Below are 18143 nucleotides of genomic sequence, written 5' to 3'. Positions count from 1 at the left end.
ATACTCCTTAACAACTTGGCAAGTGGGTTTCACTGCAGGAAATGATTCTCCTGCACTTCCTGGTGGCCAACCCTTCCATCCTTCTCCATTTGCCTTCACTTGCAAAACTCTCTCATCAGTGATGTACCCCGCCCCCACCGCCAAAAAAAAAAAAAAAAAAAAACTTGGCCTTCACAACACAGCAATTCCACAGGGCTCTCTTTATCTTCTTCTCCAAGCTACTCCTTTCCCTTCAATTGATATGTAGGTGTATCCTGGAACTTACCTCCCATCTCTCAACCCCTCCCCTACCTGCCCCAGTGCAGGGGAAGCAGCCTTAGACATAGCAGGAGGAGAATGAATTTCTGGCATTTATGTTCAAGACCTTCCATAAGTCATTTTGCTTCCTTGAACCTCAGTTCTTTACTTCTCAAAGGAGTATTAATAAAGCCTGCCTTGCCTGTCTCAGTGCTGCAGAGTGGAACAAAATGAGATCAAACATTCATGAAAATACGCTTGTAAATGATCTGATACTGTACACACCAGGGCGCTAGTACTGTCTACTCTTCAGCTTTCATGGAACATCTTCATCCTTTGACCCCGACCTTGCTCCAAAGCCTCAGTCCACAACTCCAACTACACTATTAGTGTTCATTCCACATTTACTGAACTATCGGGTCCCAGGCAACAAGCTAGATACCACATCAGATAAACAAGTGAACAAGACAAAAATCTCTGCTTTGGGGGCACCTGGGTGGCTCAGTGGTTGAGCATCTGCCTTCGGCTCAGATCGTGATCCCGGGATTCCGGGATCGAGTCCCACATCGGCTTCCTGCATGGAGCCTGCTTCTTCCTCTGCCTGTGTCTCTGCCTCTCTCTCTGTGCTCTCATGAATAATTTTAAAAACCTTAAAAAAAATCTCTGCTTTTAAAAAATGCCAATTTTAAGGAGGTGGATGTGCACAAATTATTATAAACTGTGCTGAGCCTGACAACACATACATGCCCCAGGAGCCTGGGGATATAAAAAAGGGAAATCTAACCCTCCTAGTGAAGGCTCAGAAGCTGAGGTGTTCTCTCTCTCTCTCATTTTTTCACTTGCCTGTTGTTTTAGGGATAAACTGAAAATGTGTTCCTCAGATAAACCAGTGAACCACAAACATACCTGCAGCATGTAAGAGACTAGATGCAGAAGGATCTAGAAAAATAAGGTGAAGCCTCCTTACTCAAGCTATGGAGCAGAGGAATAAGACAACGGAGACTCACCAATGGGTTTTAACCAAGAGAGCAACATATCAGATCAGCAGTTGAGGAGAGATCCTTCAGGTAGCCTACTAGAGAATGGACTGGAAAGGTAAGAGAACAGAAGAAGGGGTAGAGAGACTAAGAGAAGAGGAACAACAGTCCAGCAGGGACAGGAGAAGAACCTGAACAGGGAAGTGAGAGTGAACTATGAGAGATGAATTCCAGAGAGTGTGGGGATGGGCTAGGGAAACAGGAAGAGAAGCCAAAGAGAATGATGACATAGAAGCCTACAGAAAAAGGATCTCAAGGAAAATGAATGATCAGAATATGAAATGTCCAAGAAAACAAGGAACTTGTTTCAGGAGACTCCTGGATTCCCAGCAGCTGGGAACTATTAATGGCTTAGCAAAGCTGGTTTTAATGAACTGCTGGGGCCTGAAGTCTGGATGAAGGTGAATAAACCAAAGGTGAAGTAGAGGCAAAAATGAGAGATGGACAGCAGGAGCAAGAGTGGGCTTCTGAGTTGATGCTTTTTTGAGTAGGGTAGGGCTGAGCATATTTGTAAAGAGAAAGGACCCAGAAAAAAGATTCCTTTCAAGAGGAATATAAAGAAAAGGGTGGGCAGCCTGGGTGGCTCAGCGGTTTAGCGCCGCCTGCAGTCCAGGGCCTGATCCTGGGGACCAGGGATCGAGTCCCGCGTCGGGCCCCCTGCATGAAGCCTGCTTCTCCCTCTGCCTGTGTCTCTGCCTCTCTCTCTTTCTCTGTGTCTCTTATAAATAAGTAAATAAAATCTTAAAAAAAATAAAGGGTATTTAAAAAGCTGGTGGAGGGAAAAGCCTCAGGTGGGAAGGGGGACAGGCAGCCTGAGAGCAGAGAGGGACTGAGGTAAGAATGGGTCTACAAGGTTTCTATAACGGGCCAAATTGTGCATATTTAAGGCTTTGTGGGCCATGTAGACTGTTACAACCAGTTGACCCTGAAAGTAGCCATCAACAAATATATAAACGGATAAGCCAGGCTGTGCTCCAGAAAAACTATTTATGGACAGGGGGATTTGAATGTCATATCATTTTCATCTATCACGAAATACTATTCTTCTGATTTAAAACAAATCATTTAAAAATGGAAAAACCATTCTACAAATACAGGTATTTGCATGGATTTGACCTGTGGGCCCCAATTTGCCAAACCCTAAAACCTGTGGGTGTGGGGAAGGGAGGAGCCCTAACTCCTCCCATCTCCCCTCCCACTCCTTGTCTCATCTGTCCAACCCCCAGCACAATCTTGCACAAGTGCTCTCTCACTGTTCATTCCGCAGCCTTCCCACTGCTACACAGGAGGTGCTCTGTAAACATCTGCTGCACTGAATTACTACCCATCACTCCAGGCGTTCTCATGTCTCAGGGCCTAGGTCTGAAGCCAATCATTGCCAGATTTGTTCTAAAACAGTATTCTAGGGGAACCTGGGTGGCTCAGTGGCTGAGTGTCTGCCTCTGGCTCAGGGCGTGATCCCAGGGTCCTGGGACTGAGTCTCGCCTCTGCCTATGTCTCTGCCTTTCTCACGAATAAACAAATAAAATCTTTAAAAACAAACAAGCAAATAAATAAAACAGTGTTCTCCACATGCTACCTCTATGCTCAGATGCTAACATCCCTTCGCCTGATACTCAAGATCCCCCCGTAGGTCCTCTTCCACCTTCTACGCTGTTACTCCATCACCAGCCCAACAGCAGGCTCTGCTAAGCCTACAGGCAACAGGACTCCTTCCCTAATTGCCACACTGAATCCCTACTTGCCTGCCTCTGCTCTTTCCATTCTTTCTGCTGGAAATGCCTGATTTCTTCTCTGCTTTTCTGAGTCTCTCTCTCTTCCTTCCACTCAAGCCTCACTACCTCCCCAAGGCACTCCACAATCAACACACATCTAAGTGACAGTGCCCTTCTCTGAATTCCAATATTTAACTCTACCACTCATTTGGCACTTAGCCTATGTTGTTAATTATCCTCTCGTGCATATATCCTGGTTTCCTATCAAGACTAAAAACCTCTTTGGTTAGGGCAGGCAGAGATTTCAACACAGACACTGACCAGGAAGGAAAAGCGGGACTGTGGCTGCTGCAATAGAGCAGCAGCATGTCTCAATCAGAGCGCTTCAACAATGGCAGCTGATAAGAGCAGACTCTCATTCTTAAGATGAGACAGCAGTTGATACCTTTATAAGGAACAGTGCAATCAATCATTAACTACCCCTTCCTGTCTCCTTGCCCGACCAACCTCTACCCCACCCCACCTCCCACCCCCCCACCCCCGCCCCATCCAGGTTTTTCATTTAGCCAACTCAAGCTTCCATTTAAAAGCTCCTTCCTTGAGGAACTGTTTTATATCATTACCTCTTTAGTTGGTAGGCACAGTGGTAGCCAGAAAACACAAAGCACTAAATGAATACTTGTTGAGCTAAATGAATGAATGGCTGCTCTCCTGGTAGACTGTAGGCTCCATAAGAACAGGGCCCATGTCTGTCTTGGTCACAGCTCAGAGGCTAGCCTCGTGGAAGAGTGGCAGCACATTCATATTTGCTGAAGGAATGATTGTACAAACAAAACCAAGCCAGCAGGACTTAATGCTGAGGAACACAGTGACAAGGGTGACAAGCGACAAAGGAAGGATGGTCAATTAGGTCAAATGTAGCAGAGATAACTACTGAAGCATTTCTTGGGTTTGGCTGATTCATCAGATCATAAGCCTCCCAGCAAGATTAGCTTCACTGGAAGGGTAAGAACAGAAGCCAGAATATAACAGGCTGAGAAGTTGGAGAAAAGCAAGGAACTGAAGACCACTCTTTCAAGGAACTTGGCTGAGAAGAGGGAGAGAGGAGAGAAAGTTAGGAGAGGATACAAACTGGGGAAGGTATTTGTGTTTAAAATGGGGGGAGAAAAATAATAACAAAATAAAGGTGGGGGAGACAGTGGCGGTGCCTAGATGGCTCAGTTGGTTGAGTGTCTGCCTTCAGCTTAGGTCATAATTCCAGGGTCCTAGGGTCCAGCAGATTCAGGCTCCCTGCTCAGCAGGGAGCCGGCTTCTCCCTCTCCCTCTGCCCATCCTCTCCACTTGTGAGGTCTCTCTCTCAAATAAATAAATAGATTTTTTTTTTTAATGTTTTAAAAAGGTGGAGGAGACAGGTTGACTGTCGGAGTCAATGCCTGCCCCCCAGTAATGTACTGAATAGACAAGTAATCTCTCACCCCATCAAGAGGGAAGCAGTAAATGGAAGTCATCATTCTGAATCTTTCAGAATCGTTTTTAAATAGCACCAAATCTCACAAAAGGGAAAACTAAACCTCCTCAAACTGGATCCGAACAGGAAGTTGCAAAAAACACATAAGTTTTCATGGTTACAGAGAAGAGGTATTGCAACACGTGGTACATTTAAATACAAGTAAGGTTTATCATGCTTTCAAAAAATTATGTCGCAGGGATTATATTGTCCAAGGTGCTAGGCAGAGGGAAAAAATAGTCCCTGCTCTTTAGAAGCCCAACGTGAAGAGGAGAATCAAACAAAGAGACAGAAAAGACCCAAAATGAGAAGTTGTGCTGATAATGGAGGTGAGAATAGAAGTACAGGGAAAAAGCATCTAATTTAGATGTGGGGACCATTGAGAAAGACTTCTCAAAGGAGGTTATGCTCAAGCTGAATCTAAAGAACCTGTGAAAGAGGTGACACATAATTCGCCTCTCAAAATTAACTAACTAACGTTATGTATAATATGAACATAATTCACTGCCGATTCCACTGGATAATAAAGTATGCATTTCTCTAAAAGAGCTGAAGAATCGCATTCCTTTAACTTTCCTGTGCAGCAGATAGGTGGCCTCTAACACTTGTCGATTCCCAGGGTAAGGAGCACGGAGGGGGTGCAGGGTAGGCTCACTGAGGATGGAGTGTAATAATGGTCAAGAAGCATGAGCTTTCAGAGAACTGCTATTGGTTTGCAAGGTGTTCTGGGTAATTCTAGAGTAGAGAAATCGTTAACAAAGATGACTGCCTGGTTAAGCCAACAGAGTCAGAGAAGGAAAGGTAAACGAGACAAGCAAAAATGAGAAAACTAAACACTGGGCTGCAGGAGATAAAAGCTCAAAAAAATTTTCAGGGAAGAGAAAAGGCTGGGTTTCTGCTGGAGGAAAAAGACAATGAGAGACCAAGAGAACTAGATTTGACCCTCCTCACTGGCCCTATACTCAGTGAGGAAAGGGAGTCTCTGGTCCTGAGGATCCGGCACAGGAACGAACATTCTCACAAGTCACGCACGGGCCAGGCCAAGAGAGCTGTGTGAGTTGCCCATTCCTGCCCAACACTGGGGACCTCCTCCCCGATCCCAGCTCTGTTCCCGGGCTTGCACGGATCTCACTTCTACTCTACAATGTGCAACCACAGGACTCAAAGTGGACGTTTAAGAGCTCTGCATGACTTCATTCCTTCATCGGGCCTCCCACTGCCCACCACCGGAGCTGGAGTCACACAGTGCTACCCACACCTCAGCCTTTTACCCTCGCAGAACTGACGCCGTCCTGCTGCCCCTCTCCACAGCTCACAGGCGTGCCGGGTGAGTCTCCCCCCTGTCTTTACAAAGGTGGCGTGTTACGTTAGAACAGCATAGGCTTTGGCATCCAGAACATCCTCGGTTCAAACCTCATTTCTACCACATACTGATTGTATGTATGTTTCTAAGCCTGTTTTCTTCATCTGTAAAATGAGGGCTAAGAGTACCTATTTCATGGATTGTTACAAAGATTAAACACACAGCTACATTGAAGCCCTTGACACAGTGACCAGTACGCAGCAGGCGCTCAGCAGATGCTACCGGCCTTGCCCTCTCACCACTCAGCATATCTGGAGTCCTCATTCTTTAGCTCTAAGGGCCCTCAAGCTCTTAAAATAAGTCATGGGGATGCAGCCTCAGCATGGTGACTACAGTTAACTGTGTCATACTACATTTCTGGCAACTGCTAAGAGAGTAGGTCTTAAAACATCTCATCATAAGAAAAAAAAACTGCAACTATGTGTCTTGATGATGTTAACTAGACTTACTGTGGTGATGATTTCACAATGTACACAAATACTGAATCATTATGTTGTAAGTCTGAAACTAATATAATGCTACATGTTGATTATCTCTCAGTAAGAGAGGTGGTTTTTTTTTTAAACGCATCCTCAGCTTTGCTGGCTGTTCCAGCTGCCCACCCATGGAAGTAACTTTCAGTGGCCAGGTGCTACGGAAGTCAAAGGGAGCAGATAACCCGTGGCAAGGGCTGGTGTTCACAGAACCCCACAGAAGGACTACAAACATGTTGTCCTGATTACAAAGGGTGGTTCACATTCCATAGTGATATGAATACAACAGCTCAGCTACCTAGGGGTTACTGGGGCTTCTGCAGGCTGTCCTGGAATCCAACCACAATTTAGAACCATGTTCTTTTTTTTTTTTTTAATTTTTTTTAAATTTATTTATGATAGTCACACAGAGAGAAGGAGAGAGGCAGAGACACAGGCAGAGGGAGAAGCAGGCTCCATGCACCGGGAGCCCGACGTGGGATTCGATCCCGAGTCTCCAGGATCGCGCCCTGGGCCAAAGGCAGGCGCCAAACCGCTGCGCCACCCAGGGACCCCTAGAACCATGTTCTAAGGAGAAAATGCTTCCCAAAGAGTTCCTAACAAAGGCCATTTTAACCTCTTCTTAAACAAATTACCCCAAACCTCCTTCAAGAACCATGTGGGCCGAGGAGGTACAGAAAGGAAATGAGCATTCACTGAACCACCATGATGAACCAGACACTGTGCTAAATGTTTTATGCACATACTGTTGTATATTTATGTCTGAATAAATTTCATTTAATCTTCACAAAATGCAATGGGATATTTTTATTTCAATTTCACAAAAGAGGAAACAGAGCAGCTTGCCCAAGGCCACACAGAACAAAGATGGAACCTAGGTCTAAATTATCCCTTTGCACATCACAGAAGAAACAATTTCAAGAATAGGCTTGATTTAAATAAGAGAAAAACATTAAAATTTTGGCTTTTTCTCCAATATCCCACACTACCAAAATGTTAACAATATCCAACAGGTACAGCTTATACAGAATGTAAATTTGAGACCTGTTATTCCTGCAGTACCATGCTGTAAAACCAGTATGTTCACAAAACCACTCCGTCCTTTTTCCAGGCCAGGGAGCCTTCATGATGGAAGTGCTGACGGCTACGGAGAGGTACTAACACACATGCAGGCAGGCAGAGAAGTGCATAAATGGCTTCTCCCAGTGGTAAATGGAAAATGCTTCCTGCCCTGGGTTCCTACAGACCCTGCACATACAGCCTCTTGCAGTCTCCCTGCTGGAGTCCCAGCCCATCAGGGAAGAGACTATTTCTTTGTCCTTTCTGAGAGCTACAAAAGTAGATACTCGGTAAGTAAAAGCTTGTGGAAAAAGAGTGAATGGATCCTCAACACTAGAATTTCAAACAGCAACAGTCCTAGTTCTGAATGGCAATTCCGTGGGAGTTCAGAAGGGAGCCTGGGAAGAAATGTAATCACAGTATGCAAAGGCTAAAAGCAAGTAGTTCCCGTCTGGGAGACTCAGCAATATCCAGGTTTGTCGAGAGTGGATCATTCCACTGCCTGAGGGGCTGATAACGAGGAACGAAATTGGAACGAGGTCTCCCAAAGTAAAGGATGTACTGCAAAACACTAGAGTCAAATTTTTCCCTTTATTCTTATACTTCAAATTTGTTACACAAGGGGGAAAAACCCCCACAAAACTCCTCTTGGAGTGTCACTGACTAATATAGCAAGCTGCCTAATTCACAAAGCATTTCTATAACTGTGCTTCTTGGGTGAAAAAAAAAAAAAAGATTCTTTTCCAATCAACGCACCAGAATACTATGGCACATCATGAAGAACACATCTGGCATGGGGTTCCTGGCTTTCTTCATACTCCTTGGCCAACTACTGAGCGGAGAAGTGGCAGGGTCAGTTAGTCACAAGGGGTACATTACGTTCACCAGTGTGGTTCGTACAGAGGTGGATAGACAGGTAACTAGACAGACCCAGCAGGTTCTCAGGAAGGTATGGATGCAGGAAAGCTTGGGAAACCATGGACTACGTGAACTGACTAAAGGAAACACAGCTGCTCAGAAACCCAGAGTAGGACATTAAAGGAGCAACCCTCTTTAGACTGCTGATCTTGCAAAGAATGGCACATATTTTGACTGGCGATTTCTCAAAGCTACCAGCAGCTGGATGGTGGTAAGACAGCAAGTGTGAGAATCAGATACATGAAATTAGAGTCAGAATCACCAGTCGCTCTGTGGGAGGAGAAGACAGTATCTGTAGCAAGGTTCTGGTTGGTTAATTTTTACGCAAGACAAGCAACAAAGGAAAAAAGTGAAGTAATAAGTAAGCCAACTACACGCTATAGGAAACAATAGAACGATCTAGGGTAAACAGGAAAATCAGGCTAAAATCTGACTCAGAAAATAAGCTGCTTGGGAAGCCAAGAAGACTAACTAGTTATCAAATGATTTAATTTCTCAAGAGTAACACCTGGACATGGAGATGGAGGAAAAAGACTAAGTCTTTTTTTTTTTTTTTAAAGGGGAAAAAAGGGGGACACAGGAATCATGAAAGGTATTATCAAACAGTCATAAACATTGGCCTCTTCAGGCCAATTAAAGTGCTTCCCTCCACCCCAATCACTGTCAAAGCAAAAGCTAAGGTAAGATGGTGCCTCAGGAAGGCAAGTCTCCTGAATGCTTGGTCACTAAGCAACATGTTCAAAGATCTGAAGACATGAATAGTAAACCAGGCTTGCAAGTACAGTCCCCAACTTACGACGGTTCAACTGTATGGTGATGAAGAAAAGAAGTAATACACATCCAGGAGAGACTAGACTTCAAATTTTGAATTTGGATCTCTCTCTGGACTGGCAACATGACGTAGGGTACTTTCTCATGATGCTGGGCAGTAGCAGCAAGCCACAGCTCCCAGGCATCCCCGTGTCACCACGAAGGTAAACAAGTGATACACTTCCAGCCATTCTGTACCAATACAGCCATTCTGTTTGTCACTTTCAGCACAATATCCAATCAATTACATAAGCTGGTCAACATTTTATTATAAAACTGGCTTTGTGTCAGATGATTTTGCCCAACTACTGGCTAATGTAAGAGTTCTGAGTACGTTTAAGGCAGGCTTGGCTAAGCTACGAGATCGGGAGGTTAGGGATCTTTGACGTACTTCCCATGTTTTCAACTTCTAATGGGTTTATCAGGACATAACCGCATCATGAGTCAAGGAAGATCCGGAGCACAGAGTGGCAAAGTGACAGCTCATATAGGTGATTGCATAATCATTCCCTCCCTACCATCTCCTCCTTTCCTGCCTAGATCAGCATTTCCCAAAATGTGTTCCACAAAATACCAACCCTGGAAATGAGACCTGAAAATGGTTTCCCAAGTTCAAAATATTTGGAGAAGTCTGCATCTCCTTACTTCGAAGGTATCAGCACATCAAAAGCTCTGAGAAATTCTGTAATAAGCCTCTATCTCCATTCAACTTAATGTTTCCCCAACATTTGCTTTCAAAACACTTTCACATAGTAATCATTAACTGAAGATGGCCTTAAGTTTAGGCTCTAAGCCATATTCACATTTTCTGTGCTAAAGAAATGATTCAACCCTCTTGAGCTGCTACTACATCATTACTCTTCTTCCTCCAAACACCATAGTAGAAACACACACACAACTTGACACTTCCTGCCTCTGGTTTCCTCACCACCCACTCACTTCTCCACCACTGGAAATCTGGCTTTGGCCCTCAGTGCTCTACAGAAAGTCTTCTCACAGTGTGATCAAAGGCACAGATAGTAAAACCAATGGCTTCCTTCGGGGTCCTCAATCCGTCTACAGGGTCACAGAGGAACAGTCATGCTTTTGACACACTTCCCTTGCCTTCCACAACACCACATTCCACCCATCTCTTTGACTATGTGATCTTTGGTTCTTCTTTCTCTTTTTAGCGTTTATATTCTCAGACCAACTCTGACCCCTTGAGTAAGCTGCCCATGGTTTGAACCTTTCAGGAATCCTGAACCATTTCCTTGACTGAATTCAGATCCACATTTCCAAATGGGTTTCTCAACCTGTTCACTTTACTTTCCCTCCAGGGCTACACATTCACTATTTTCCAAACAAGCTCACCAGTTGCCCCACCAAACTTTCTCCTCATCCTGATTCCTCCTATGGACTCACCGTTCCTAAATGGTGGGGTGGACAGCAGGCTGCCACTTTCTCCTCAGCCTGACAGGCACCCTGAACAGGCCTCTGTTAAAGTACCCATCACAGTGTACTCTAACTACTCAAAATGCTTCCTGGTCTTGAAGCTCTATCAATCATCTGTGTGGCTCCTGAGCTAAGAGAGAGAAGAAACCCGACATACTCGGAAAAATGGATGAATTCTTTGAATCATACTAAATCCATGGCTCATTCTTCAGATGCCAGTAATATACAAAGTTCTCTTATACCTTCACAAAAGCTCTGGATTCTATTTACAAGGCCATTATCCTTCTTCGGACTCAAATGAAACCCCAAATCTAAACTACAACTACCTCCTAACTGGGCAATCAAGCTACCACTGTTACCAGAGCAGTATTTCTAAAATGCTACTCGAACCACATCACTCCTTGGCTTAGACACTTTCAACGGTTTCCCACTATTTCCAGAAAATAGTCCAAACCCCTTAGCACATTATCACTGCCTTCCATATCTGGATCTCCACTGCCTTTCCATCCTTATTTTCAACTACTCCTTAAGCTCCCTCTGTTCTAGTCTAGGGCTAGGCACACTCCGGCCAGTGGGTCAAATCTAGCCCATTGCCTGTTTTGTAAATAAAGTTTTACTGGAAAACGGCCAGTCAACATTTTGGGCCAGATAATTCTTTGTTGCAGGTGGCTGTCCTGTGCCTTGCTGAATGTTTAATAGGATCACTGGCCTCTACCCCCTGGATTCCAGTAGCATTTCCCCAGTGACAACCAAAAATGGCTCTATACATTACCGTCTTATGGGGAACAAAACTGCCCCCAGTTAAGAATCACTATTCTAGAGGTTTCCAAGTACAAGATCAGAGTAAGTATGATGTCATTGCTAACAAAATACAAACTATACAGCAATTGTAGTATAGTGTCTAGATTAAGAGATAAGATTTGCACAGTGTTCAGTGCTGGCTGCCTCACACTTGGGAGACTGTGCTCAACTGTGAATTTTAAGAAGACTTTGGATAACTGGAATTCATATAATCCAAGGTGGCCAGACAGATGAGAAACTGGTGAAGAAAAAAAAAAGGAAACCGGTGAAGAATGTCACAGAGAAACACTTATGTAAATCAAGGTGTTTAGCCTATACAAGAGAAGATAAAGAAAGCTGTGATCTTTAAATATCTGTTGGTCTATCCTCCTGTGAGAAGAAGGTTTAACTTGCTCAGGGAGGCAGAACTAGAGCCGATGGGCAGCAGCTACAGGAAAGCAGGTTTCTGGCTCTATACAAGTAAAAGCTTTCTAACAATCAGAGCGGGCCAACAAATGCACGAGGCTGAGCAGTGAAACCCTGTGCTCTCATCATTTTGCAAGCGTTCAAGCAGAGACCACATGACCTGATGTCAGAGATGCTGTAGAGAAATTCCTGCCTGAGGTGAGAGGTAGGACGAGATGGTTTCTCTCAGGTTGCTTCCAGCTCTGAGAGTCTATGGCTAGCAGTGGAAAAGCCATATGGTATGAATAATAAAAGTCTCCAATTCCAAGCCCTTAATTACAGCATAAGAGAAAAATATCTTGCTAAATGATTTACCCTATGTCTGTTTGGTAACGTTTTTACGTTTAATTCCTGACACAGCAACTACCAGTGATCTGTCTTTTCTAATTGACCTATAATTGGTTCCTAGATAATGTCTATCACTACCTTTAAACCATATCTTTCATTCTGCTAACGATCATCACAAGTACAATTTGTACAATGCTTTACAGTGTTCCAACCATCGTGACATACATTACCTTCCTCACAGTAGCTAATATGAGCATGAAAACTTATTTTAGATAACCTACTCTCATTTACTGTCTCTTGCCTGAGTTTCTTACAAAAGCGAAGCCTTATTATCCATCAAATATTCACCACAAAAATAAAGCATATTCTAGCAGATACTCATCTCCAAAACAAATCATTTATACACACCCCAGAGATAAGCCAAATCTAGTTCTTTCAGCATCTGAAACATGGACTTACCTCAGTGACATTTCTATTTTATTTCTGATTTGGGGAGGAAAATTTGAAACCTTATCATTTATCTTTCCCAAATTTCAATGTGGCCATACAAACTAAAAGCTCCAGGAAGCAGTCACAACAAAACGTGAAGCATACATGTTGTTGACACACAAAGCCACTGCAGGTCCCCATTCCAGGGATCCTTCATCCCCCAGCTACAAGTGCCAACACGAGTTGTGCAAGGATTTTTCTCCAAAGCGAACTGGGCCCCCACCCATTGCTTTACTTACTTCTTTACGTTTTGTTTCTGGACATTCCGACTGCAGAGTGAGAGTTGCACCTTCAATATTTCTTGGCATCGGTGTGGAACCAGGGTTTATTGTTAAGTGAATCTGATCTGGTGAGATAATGTGTTGCACATAACCCTGGGACATTGCTTCATGATCTATTAGGTGAAAGGCCTCTTCACCCCCTACTAGAAAAGGCAAGTGTTCTCCACACTGTCCATCATCATCTTCATCCTCCAAAGTGCCGGGGTCCTGCTCAATGAGAACAGTGGTCCTATCATAAACAGTTCCAGATGAGGAAGGCACCAGTCCGTTTTTATCCACAAACCTGAGCATCTTGTCATCAGGGCTCAGCTCATCTTCCTCTGCCTCAAAGTAGATGATGTTGTTGTCTGGACTGTGTTCCCCCATGGTTCGATCGTGCTCAGCCCAATTGTGAGAAATGGAAAGGTAATGACCTGTCTGCAACAGGACAAAGCTAGAGTTAGAGCCAAACTCAGGGACGTCCTCGGTGACCACAGGGCTCATTTTCCCCCTTGCCTGAAGGACAAAATTAATGAAAATCCTCTTCCCTGGGAATAATTTCTTTTTTTTAAGTTTAATTTTGAAACCATCAAGTCATTTTAAAATAAAAGCAATACCTTTTAAAAACAAAAAACAAAACTGGCACCGAAGAAATAAGTAGCAGTTCTTAAGACCTTCCAAATATGCCTTATTACCAAACAACACCTAAAGGGGATAAAAGGGCAAACTCCTTCAAGGTCATTTTAAAGTCTTAAAGCTTAAACATCAAAGTTGTTTTAAGTCATAAAAGTAAGAAAACCCCACTCAAATATCCCCCAAATCAGACCATGGGACAGAGTAATCTATTGTGCAAGCAGAATTTTGGAGGCAGGGTCACCTACCCACAGATCCCGGCTTTGCCACTGAATAGTTGGGTAACTTTCCTGTGCTCCGTTTTTGTTTTTGTTCTTGTTTTTTTATGGGTAAGGTGAGACTGGTAGTTCCTTCTCTCAAAAGTTGTTACAGAGTAAAAGAGATAATGTACATTAAAGCACAGTGTCTCATTATAATTGGGAAAACAAGAGTGAATTCATTCCCTCCTTCCTAAAACAAATGTTTCAGTTTGAAGGGGGGAGGGAGGGCGCTGATCCCCACTCAGAGGTATCCAATGAAGAACATTTCATCTATTTCTCTTATAAAGCAACGTGGTGCCCCCTAAGTACCTGTGCTTGGGGCAGCCCTGGCGGCTCAGAGATTGAGTGTCTGCCTTTGGCCCAGGGCGTGATCCTGGAGTCCCAGGATCGAGTCCCCCATCGGGGTCCCTGCATGGAGCCTGCTTCTCCCTCTGTCTGTGTCTCTGCGTCTCTCTCTCTCTGATGAATAAATAAATAAAATCTTAAAAAAAAAAAAAAAAGAAAGAAAGAAAGAAAAAAAGAACCTGTGCTTGTATGGTGGGCTCTCTGCGGCGAGGGAACGGTGACTCTTGGGTTTGTTTCTCCTGCCCCCCTAGCACAGTACAATGACACCAAGAGTTCAGGAGATGTCAGCTAAATGAATGAAAAGACTGGCAAATACATCCTCTTGGGAAGATACACTCTCTGCCAAAGATACTTTCTCTTGGGGAAGAAGAAAAAAATAAAAATAAAATAAAAATAAAAAGCACCAAATTTGAAGCTTTCCTGTTCTGGATTAGTTCTTCTTCCCCTAGCTGCAAAACACACAGGTTCCAAAAAATCCGGGTCTGGCCGGCAGAAAAGCACTTAAAAAAATAATAATAACACATCACTTTTTAGCGTTCGGTCTGGCTTTTGCACTTTTCTTTCTCTTCTGCCCCTGGGTTAGGACGTAGTGGAGCGGCCACCCAGAGAGGCAGCCGCGGTGAGAGACAGGCCGAGGGATCAGATCCGGGAGGAACCGGCCCGACCCCTGGCTCTGGCTTACGCAACCCGGCAGATGCACATTTCGCTGCATCTGAGGAGCGATAAGAGCGCCGGGGGCCCCGCAGGGCTTCCCCGGCACCACCGGCGGCTAAGCGGAGACCAACTGTCCGAAACAAACAAGACCAGGAGGCTTGAGGGTGGCACGGGAGGAGCACAAACGGAGCACCCTTGAGAGAAGGCTGGGAGAAGGAACCCGGCTGGGAGAGCGCCCAGCCCGGGGGGACACGGAAACCTCTGCGGACAGGCTGAGGGGGCTCCAAGCCGGGTGAAGAGGGGCAGGGTCCGGGTCTCCATGGAAACAGGGAAGGGGGGCTGGATACCCATCCCCATGGAAACGGAGGAGGGGTGGGGTCCCTATGGTGACCAGACTGGGGTCTCTCCTGGGAAATGCTTCAGGAGGGAGCCTAAGTCCCGCGCCCCGCCCCCCGCGAAAAGCCCCCAGCCCAAGCCGCGTCTAGTTTCGCCTTTTACCTCCGCGGCTCCCGGCAACGGCGGCAGCGGCAGCTTCTCCCCTCCCCAGCGGCACCATGATTGCCCCCACCTTCCTCGAACGTCACTTCCGCTTCCGCTTTCCGGAGGAAGGAGGAGATACAGGCCCCGCCTTTCCCTGGCGCTCCTGGTTGGTCCAGGCGGCGAGGGGGCGGAGCTCGAGCCTCCAATCGGCGAGCAGGAGGGGCGGGGCGGGGCCGGGCCGTGGGGCCGTCCCGCGCGGAGGAGCGGCTGCCGGGGGTGCAGCCCGCGGGGCTCGGGGTGTCGGTTTGGGGCGCCCGGCGAGAGCCGCGGGGCCGAGCCCCCCTCCCCCATCACCCATCACCCCCGTCAACGACTGGCGGGGGGGCGGCCGCAGCCGCAGCCGCAGCCGCAGCAGCCCGCTAGCCGTGCGCGGGCTCCGCGCTGCAGGGAGAGCCTGCGGGGCTGTGACCTTCCCCGCTCTGCTGCCGCGGCGGGCGGGGCGGGGCGGAGGCGGAGGGCGGGCTGCTCCCCGCGCCCGGGGCCGCCGCTTCCCGCGCTCGCTCGCCCGCTCTTCTGCCCGGGCCGTCGGCCCCAGCGGCCCCCTGCAGGGCTCCCGCGGGGCTCCCGCCGGCCGGTCGGCGCCACCTACTTGCCTTCCCCTGACCGTTCGCGCCGTCACCCTGCGGCCCCGCTTCCGAGTCCTGGTCCAGGCTGCCGGGGGCGCGGGGGGCGCGGGGGGCTCGGTGCCCCAGCGCCCGAGAAGCGACTTCGCGCGCGCTTTCCTTACTCTTTTTTTTTTTTTTTTAATGATTTGAGAGAATGCGACGGGGGGAGGGGCAGAGGGAAAGAATCTGGAGCCGACTCCGCGCCGACCCGACGGGAGCCCCTATAGGTCATGACCTGAGTGAGCCGAGACTCGGGGCCCAACCAACCGAGCCACCCGGGCGCCCCCTCCTATCTTTTTAAAATACCTGTTATATCTGTTAGAACCTTCCAGCGGCTACCGCCTGACTTTCCCATAAGCTACTTTAAAAAAAAAAAAAAAAGTTGGGGCAGCCCGGGTGGCTCAGGGGTTTATAGCATCTGTCTTCAGCCCAGGGCGTGACCCTGGAGACCTGGGATCGAGTCCCCCGTCGGGCTCCCTGCATGGAGCCTGCTTCTCCCTCTGCCTGTGTCTCTGCCTCTCTCTCTGTCTTTCATAAATGGATGAATAAAATCTTAAAAATAAATAAATTTTTAAAGATTGCATTTATTTGGGAGGGGCACAAACAGGGGGAGGGGCAGGCTCCCCACTGAGCAGGGAGCCTGGTGTAGGGCTTGATCTCAGGACCCTGGGATCATGACCTGAGTTGCAGGCACAGGCCTAACCCACTGAGCCACCCCTCCCCCCCACCAAGAGCTCCACCATAAGCTACCTAAGAGTATCTATCCAGTGGGACAACTCCCAGAGACTACATCAGGGTCAGGCCTTTCAGGCCATGCCTATACATCTCTTGCTTGAAAACCCTGAATAGGGATGCCTGGGTGGTTCAGCGGTTAAGTATCTACCTTCCTGGCCCAGGAGGTGATGCTGGAGACCGGGGATCGAGTCCCATGTCTGGCTCCCTGCATGGAGCCTACTTCTCCCTCTGCCTGTGTCCCTGCCTCTCTCTCCCTCTGTCTCTCATGAATAAATAAATAAAATCTTTTAAAAGATTTAAAAGAAGGGCAGCCCAGGTGGCTCAGCAGTTTAGCGCCTGCCTTCAGCCCGCAGTGTGATCCTGGAGATCCAGGATCGAGTTCCACGTCAGGCTCCCAGCATGGAGGCTGCTTCTCCCTCTGCCTTGTGTCTCTGACTCTCTCCCTCTCTCAAGAATAAATAAATAAAACCTTAAAAAAAATAGAAAAGAAAAAGAAAACTGAATAGTGATTGTTACCCACCAAACTGCCAAGCAACTACCTCTACAGTCCCTGACCAGCTGCCCCAACACCACAAAAGGTCCAGCTGCCACCTCTTAAGACATAAAGACATGCAAACAACCAGTGTTAAAAATACATTTATCATTAAAATATATTACACATATGAGAGAGGGGATGCATCCTATACAGTTCAGAGGATTTGCTGATCCAGAAAAACCCACTTGTTTCACCAGAACACCACTTTCCTCAGTACCTTCGTTTTCAAGCCACAGTATTACCCTCTGAGGCTGAGTGGCCAGCTCCAGAGTTGTTGAGCCACCTCTGAGTAGGACGGGGGGTAGGGTTTGTATATACATATATATATGTCCTTAGAGCACTGGAAGCATCTAGGGTGGCTGTGACCTGTTTATCCAGCAGATTCTGCTTGCATCTTCTTGCTGTCCAGTTCATTCTCCCTTCAAGGCCCCAAAGTTTGTTCAAATATCTGGTCATGGGGAGCTCAGCCCAGGCTACAGGGAAGGCACTGACTATGCCCTGGAGGCAGGCTGAGTAAGCACAGGAAGTATTTATTTAAGCATCTTTAAAATTTAAAAAAATAGATCTGTGTTAAATAGCTAAAGTTGAACATTGACTGTCAGTTTTATTATGGTAGATTTCCCCCATGGCTTCCCAACTCAGAGTAGCAGGGATGTGACAGCCACAGTCAGGGGGTGGGGGATGTCTGGGCTCAGGAAACAGGCAGCTGCCACTTTTGCTTCCAAGGGGCCTCACGTCGTCTTATGGTAGTTCTTGATCTTAAACAGGTGGGGCTGGCAATTGGCTGCCTTGAGTAAAACAGGACAGGAGATAGAATGGCTCAGGGTGAGTTGCAGAGGAATAAGTGAATAAATTCTTGAGCCTTCTTCTTCTCTGCCATGTCAAGCTTTTGGTGACCAGCTGGGTTTCGAAGCAGTAAGCTGCCAAATATGCTGGCTGCAAGAAAAACACAGAAGACAAATGATTCAGCAAAAGCAGCACTACTTATTTTTGTGTTGAGT

The 18143-nt window shown here is 46.5% G+C and overlaps 2 protein-coding genes across 3 annotated transcripts in view; both read right to left on the bottom strand.

The window, feature by feature from the left end:
* The window catches only part of MTF1 (metal regulatory transcription factor 1), a 37950-nt gene extending 22628 nt beyond the window's left edge, over positions 1 to 15322 (bottom strand). The window contains exons 1-2 of one of the 2 annotated variants that reach the window (XM_025991719.2): positions 15226 to 15322; positions 12815 to 13273 (exon numbers count right to left, since the gene is read on the bottom strand). In XM_025991719.2, coding sequence (XP_025847504.1) covers positions 12815 to 13222 — 408 coding nt within the window. In that variant the 5' untranslated portion in view covers positions 13223 to 13273; positions 15226 to 15322. The remainder of the gene's footprint in view (positions 1 to 12814; positions 13274 to 15225) is intronic. The other variant, XM_025991718.2, reaches the window with a different exon arrangement.
* Positions 15323 to 17227: 1905 nt separating this feature from the next.
* Positions 17228 to 18143, bottom strand: part of INPP5B (inositol polyphosphate-5-phosphatase B) — a 50985-nt gene continuing 50069 nt past the window's right edge. The window contains 1 exon segment of the mRNA XM_025991717.2: positions 17228 to 18078. Coding sequence (XP_025847502.2) covers positions 17963 to 18078 — 116 coding nt within the window. The 3' untranslated portion in view covers positions 17228 to 17962.

This window comes from Vulpes vulpes, chromosome 10 (genome assembly GCF_048418805.1).
Source record: "Vulpes vulpes isolate BD-2025 chromosome 10, VulVul3, whole genome shotgun sequence".
Lineage (NCBI taxonomy): Eukaryota > Metazoa > Chordata > Mammalia > Carnivora > Canidae > Vulpes > Vulpes vulpes.
The sequence above is the reverse complement of the archived record's forward strand: the minus strand, read 5'-3'. Positions and strand labels throughout refer to the sequence as shown.